At 40.0% G+C, this 6,573-nt stretch overlaps 1 protein-coding gene across 1 annotated transcript; it reads left to right on the top strand.

Moving 5' to 3' along the window:
* The first annotated feature begins 3,487 nt into the window (after positions 1-3,487).
* hmx3a (H6 family homeobox 3a) lies at positions 3,488-6,573 on the top strand. The gene is made up of 2 exons (XM_005914191.2): positions 3,488-4,197; positions 4,979-6,573. The coding sequence occupies exons 1-2, from the start codon at positions 3,909-3,911 to the stop codon at positions 5,599-5,601; spliced, it is 912 nt and encodes a 303-aa protein (XP_005914253.1). The 5' UTR covers positions 3,488-3,908; the 3' UTR covers positions 5,602-6,573.

The raw sequence follows: 6,573 nt of genomic DNA, 5'->3' as shown, positions 1-6,573 counted from the left end.
TACATTATGATTATACTTTTGATACTTTAGTAAAAGTAGACAAACAGAAAATATACTTAAAGTGGCATTTGCAGTGTCGAGCTATCACTGGTAAGAGGTTGTTTTTATATAGCAGTACTACTATTTTTACTCATTTAAAGGATCTGAAAACTTCCTCCACTGCTGCTCACATCTCCAAAAACCAAACCCACAATTCTACTGTCAAAATCTCGTACCCACCTATTTTTCCCCCATTCTCTTTCTAGTTTTCTTTCTCCGAGCTTTCGCCTTTGCAGCCATGTCTTTTATCACAGTTTTTACCCACAGAAAGGAATTCTCACAAGATATCAAAACAAAAATCTATATTTAATATGGGCGCAATTACAAAGCAAAGTTGGCTGCACAAGGCTGTTGTCACCAGAGCGCGTGTTTTTCATCAAATAGGTCATTAGATGATGATGGATGTAAACCTATAAAGTATCTAAACTGGACCTTTTAACAAACCACGAGCAACACTATCATTTCTCTAATAGAACCTGCTGACCGTGTCATTCCCTCCTGCCATTTGTCATTTTTCCTTGTGAAATAATCAATATCTGGGCGCTTTGAAATAAATAATATAAAAGTCATAGTAACCTACCCGAGGAGCAACAAAAATAGACTTATGGAGCATTCAGAAGGCCTATATGGCTTCTGGGCAATGTCTACTGCATGTTTCTAATCAATGCATAATATGAACTGTACTTTAAAAAAAAACAAAAAAACAAAAAAAAAAACAGACTACGGGATCTGAGTTTATACAGTTTGTTTTCAATATAAGCATTAATTGCATTCCTTCTTTTTCCCACTTAAGCATGGTTGTGTTTATGGAGTAAATATTACTTGTCAGTCATTTCTGTTGAGGCACATCACAATAAATAGGTACAAGAGTCAGTGTTATGCAGGGGTTAGAATATTAATACAGACTGGTGTTGTGACTCCAGTCTGTATTAATACATACAGAACAGTTTTCAAATTACACAGGTTATCACATAGATGGTTATTAGGGATTAGATGCTTTTAAACCCTCCATTTGCTTGACTGTGCGTGTGAATGAGACTTGTAGTTAGAAAGTGCTTTGTGTGGTCAAATAGAGTAGAAAGGTGCTATATAAAGTACCGGTCCAGTTACAATTTCATAGGTACATTAAAGATGTTGTATCAGTTAAGCAAAACCCTATCTTATACTAAGAGCTGGAAAAGAAGATGACTTGTTTAAATTTCTTAACTGTTTGATTTTTTTTCTTAATTCAACACTAAGCTATACGTATGAGAGTAAAGAGACTGGTAGAAAATAGGAGAAAAAAAAATGTCAGTGAACTTGACATTTACTTAATGAAGAAAATACACCACAATTTAACCATTTGTACAAAAATGCCTCGTTTTATAAGCTAGCTGTCATATAGTCCACAGATATGTGCGATGAATACTAATTACAGAGCTAAATTTGGCAATTCAATATTTATAGCTACACAAAGTAACCCCTTTGATGTGAACCAATTTAGACTTATTAAAAAGTAGTTCAGGATTTGAGGCCATTGTCATGAAATGCTTTTTAACATTTAACAGTGCTGTATAACACAAATCCTGCAAAAAAAAAACCCAAAACAAAACAAAAAAACCAAACAACCTCAGCATCTTAGAGACAAACATAACTGGAACTTACTGATTTCAGTATTATTATTGTAGTAAATTGATTTAAAAAATTAAACTACTATAAGGGCTATATGAAAAAGTTCAAACAGGTGACATTTGAAAGATATATACAATTAGAATGATGGGGTTTTACAGTGGAAGTGTACACAATCTCCATCTCAGCCTTTGGAGTGCACACACATGCAATGCTGCCTATAAGGAAATGCTGTAATGACATCCCTCTTCCAGGATATCTCCACTTGCAGAGCTCACTAAATGAATTACACGTGGTAATTGCACAGACATGCCAGTGCATAGGAACTCTGATGCTGATGTAGAAAAGGAACCATAATGCCGACTATAACCTTCATATCCCTCCTTATCTCTGCATATTATAGGGCTAATGAATGTCTTCAGGAAGCAGGTGATGATGATGATGAGGATTGATAGCAAAAATGAGTGCATCAGTCAGGCCACACATGTAATGAAACTGTGTTATAGGGCGAATAATCCATGTTTGTCCTGAATTCAAACATACTTTTTTGGTCTCTTTGGGAGAATTTTACCATAAATAGTACAGAGCTGCACATAAGCATAACTAAAATCCTCAATGTATACTGCAATATTTGTCTCCCAGTTTCCTTAATACCACATTATGCTAACACTCTTGCCACCTTACTGTGCTTAACTTAAACACACAAATATTTTCCAATATGCCACACACATGCAGTTTCTCCTTTTGGCCCACAGAGGACGCTGTCTCCTCGTTCTTCTTCTTCTACAGCAGCTTCCAACCAATGGACTTTTTTTTCCTTTTTTAAACAACTCAATTAATATCAATGAGTGAATATACATAGCACATTTACAAAGAGTGCAATCTGAGGGATGAATTAACCAAATCGATTAGGGAGGAAAAAATGACCGTGCGACCCGCAGACATTGTGGAAGTGGCCCTCGCTGAAAATCAATGAATTAGAAATATGAATCTAATCGCCCATTGGTGACACGTTGAGCAACTGCAGCCTGATCTCACGCCTTTTTCATATCGTGTCGCAGAGAGCCAAACAAAAATTGAGGAACTACAAACGTGCGCTATTTAGCATTTGCAGTGCTGGCATGGAGGCCATAGCACCTTAGTGATAAGCAAATGTAAGTGCTTTTTGTCAAGTAAATATGGAAATGTTAAAGATTATACGGGCTGGAGATTTATAAACTGAAAAACGTCGCTGAGGTTTTGCATTATGTTTTGTTTTTATTAAGGTTATTTTACAAGTAGAAGTAGAAGGCCTTATATTATCTTGACCTGATACTCTATCATGACCGGATTTTATTTATGTATTATGCTCGTTTTACACTATTCGCTTCTCATTAACAGCGATTTGTTTAAACGGACTCCAAATAAAAACATCACATTTAGGCCTCACATATTTGACGATGAGTTTGGACGTGCTTTAGCCAGCAGGTCACCCAGTTATTCTTTAGAATAGGCCTCGACTTTTTTTTGATGATCATTTAAAAAGTCATATGTAAAACGGTGTTTCGTTGGGATATATTACTCAAACAATTTCCAAAAACAGGCGGGACGTGATTTGAGACTGGATTCAGAATAACCTAGCGCAGTAAATCTGGGTCTCGTTGTAATGCCAGCTGTATGATGGGACGCTTGTTCTGACGGTCCAAACCTCCCTTTTTGGCGGTAACAGCCCCGTGTTCATTTGCTGCTAATTGGACTATATGAGACCAATAACAAGCGAGCGCACACAGCCTGCAGCTAGAGAGCACAGAGAGGGGAGGACTCCCCCCCCCTCCCTCGCTCTCTCTCTCTCTCTCTCTCTCTCTAGTCACCGTCTCTCCCTTAATCCCATTTGCCATTGTACATGCCCAATCGCCTATACTTTCCGCATTTAACTTGGATGACATTTTTATTTCATCATTAGCATCAGACACCAGACTGACTGACACGGTGGACCCAGTTTTTGCGTTTTAACGGAAGAGCCCGGGATGAGGCATCTCCATGTTTCTAAGTGCGTGTGCTCTTTTTGCCTCTCGAACAGTTTATTTCATTATTTTCTAGCCTAGACGGACGCGTTTCTTTTTGGTGAGCTTTTCGGCTGTGAAATCAAGTTTCAGAGAATAAAACAGGAACTCCTCGTAGCCAGGATAACGACAGCCTGTAAGTCAACATTGCCTTCCCCCCCTTTAAAAAAAAAAATCCGGCTTCCGTGGTCCCCTCGCGCTCAGACCACAACAACAGCGATGCCAGAGACAACGCAAGAGACGTGCGCTTCGGCCAAGGACTCTCCTTTCTTCATTAAGAACCTGCTGAACTGTGATAACAAACCGTCCAAGCCCAAGCCCGTACTGGCGGCCACCAAGGCAGCTTTAGAGGGAGGATTTTCCCTTTCCCAGGTTGGTGACTTCAACTTTCCACGCTTCGAACTGCCCGCACAGAGATTCAGTCTACCCGCTCACTACTTGGAGCGCACCTCAGCGTGGTGGTACCCTTACACCCTCAACTCAGCCGCCCACCTACACAGAACTGAAGGTAAGCAAACAACTGTTGCGCAATTATCCAACGAATCCACTGTTTTTGTATGAGTTCCTTCTAATGAGTAAGTAGAGTAAAGCAAATTTCTAAATTGAAAGGGGAGATTTGTGCGGTTTCCTGATAGGCATCATGCACACATAGCCTCACACCAGAGTGTATGATTTAACACCTTGTCCTCTGAAGGCCTATTTTGTTATGCCACGACGTGGGATAATAGATCAATAAAGAAACACACATAAAATGAAGTAGACATCATGAAATCATTGGAGGAGGGTGACGATGCGCAGCGTGCTTTTGATTTGTCTATTGGCGCACATCTTACCTCTGAGGCTTGGCTACTGGGAGCCTTTTATCTGCCTTTTTCTGTGATTTATTCACCTGGAATAAAAAAAAATAGACTAATGTGGATGGCATTATGATAGCCTAATACAAAGAAAGCGATATTATTTTACGCTTATTTAGTTATTTAGGCTGTAGTATAGGCTGATAAAAATAATGAATAAAATAGGTGTACATAGTTTATATCTTAGGTCTATTCAAATTACTGTTTAGTGGGGTAAAAATGACATTTTCATCATTTTTGAAGATGTTGTGTACAGTTATGTCTACCTCTGAAATGGTTTATGTCATGACGCAACGCATTTTCTTCTGCCACTATTTATTAGCAACCATCTGTTTCCCAAAACCCACTGACTGTCCAATATCAACAGGCTGTAATAAATGCCCGATAGACTCCAATATTTATGACTACGTCTCCCTGCATGTATCCCCATTTCAGTCACCGAGAAACCAGGAGCCAGAGACTCCTCTCCAACTTCGGGCACGGACAGAGACTCGCCGGACCTGGCGCTCAAATCCGAGCCAGACACCAAAGATGACGACGAGGACGACGAGCACAACAACAACAAAAGCAGTGACGAGATAATCCTGGAGGAAAGCGACACGGAAGAGGCCAAAAAAGATGAGCTGGAGGAGTGGAAGAAAAGGGACGATGACAAGAAGCCGTGCCGCAAGAAGAAGACGCGCACGGTGTTCTCACGGAGCCAGGTGTTTCAGCTGGAGTCCACCTTCGACATGAAGCGATACCTGAGCAGCTCGGAGCGGGCCGGCCTGGCCGCTTCCCTTCACCTGACGGAGACTCAAGTGAAGATCTGGTTTCAGAACAGGAGGAACAAGTGGAAAAGGCAGCTGGCCGCGGAGCTAGAGGCTGCCAACCTGAGCCACGCTGCGGCGCAGAGGATAGTCCGGGTGCCCATCCTCTACCACGAGAACTCGGCCTCGGAGAGCGGAGGGGCCACTGCCAACGTGCCCGTGAGCCAACCGCTCCTCACTTTCCCGCACCCCGGCGTCTACTACTCCCATCCCATCGTCACATCTGTGCCGCTGCTCAGACCAGTTTGAAAATAGTTGAGTTTTTAGGCACAACTTGGTGTCTGTTTCCTATATCAACTCATTAAAAAAGAAGAAGAAAGAAATCAAAAATAAAAAGGACAAAATATTTTTATACAACCAGTGAATGAAAAAAGAAAAAGAAAAATGAGAGACTGTTACTGTCAGGCTTTCATGGACCTATTTTTGGCAAATAGATTGTTTCATTTTTCATAAAGATGCCGTTTACACGTGATCTGACAATTTGAATCCCATTATTACTATTATTATTATTGTTATTATTATTATTATTGTTATTATTATTACCTCAGGAGTCCACTTGCTTACACTGCCTGATGAGTGTCTTTATTATTCGTTGTCCTCCCAGACTGCGTTTGTATCTGGACACGTCAGCTGTGTGACTAAAAAAAAAATCACCATGTTTACAAAAAGTGTCGGCCTGAAGTCGACATCTGCTCATCATTTAGCATTTGATTTTATTCACATTTCAAGAATTGATATCACGATGTGCAATACACGGCATGCTGTGAATGAATGAAACAGGAAACATACGTTTTGTCATCTGCTCATGTTAAAATATTGACCAGGATTTGATGTAATTATCATTATTTTTATTATTATTATTAATTATTTTTGCTTTATAAAGCGTTTGTTGGGGGACAATCAAGACACTCTGAGCTGTAAAATACCCATGTAGCTTTATGTTTAGTTTTAGTAATTCTCACTCTAGCCCCCTCTTCATGGACACGTCTTTGAAGCACAAGTGTGAGGTCCAGTGTCTCCTGAGCTTTGTGTTTTTTGAGCAGGAACGGCAAAAATATCGACTACCCTGGTGTACAAAATATGTAAATGTATATATTTAATGAGGCGCGGGGAAAGGCGATTCCTCATACGGCTTTTTCTTTGTACAGTTAAAACATCGTTTTGATATTGTATTGCTGAACCATGTTGTGAAATAAATGGAGAATATTCCGTACATTTTAA

The sequence above is a fragment of the Haplochromis burtoni genome, unplaced genomic scaffold (assembly GCF_018398535.1).
Source record: "Haplochromis burtoni strain Fernald_Lab_line unplaced genomic scaffold, NCSU_Asbu1 Contig_7, whole genome shotgun sequence".
NCBI lineage: Eukaryota > Metazoa > Chordata > Actinopteri > Cichliformes > Cichlidae > Haplochromis > Haplochromis burtoni.
The sequence above is the reverse complement of the archived record's forward strand: the minus strand, read 5'-3'. Positions and strand labels throughout refer to the sequence as shown.

Bases quoted from the DNA above. Each gene is read 5' to 3' on its own strand.
- hmx3a (XM_005914191.2), top strand. From the start codon at position 3,909: ATGCCAGAGACAACGCAAGAGACGTGCGCTTCGGCCAAGGACTCTCCT. The intron at 4,198-4,978 runs GTAAGCAAACAA...TCCCCATTTCAG, and splicing joins CCACCTACACAGAACTGAAG to TCACCGAGAAACCAGGAGCC.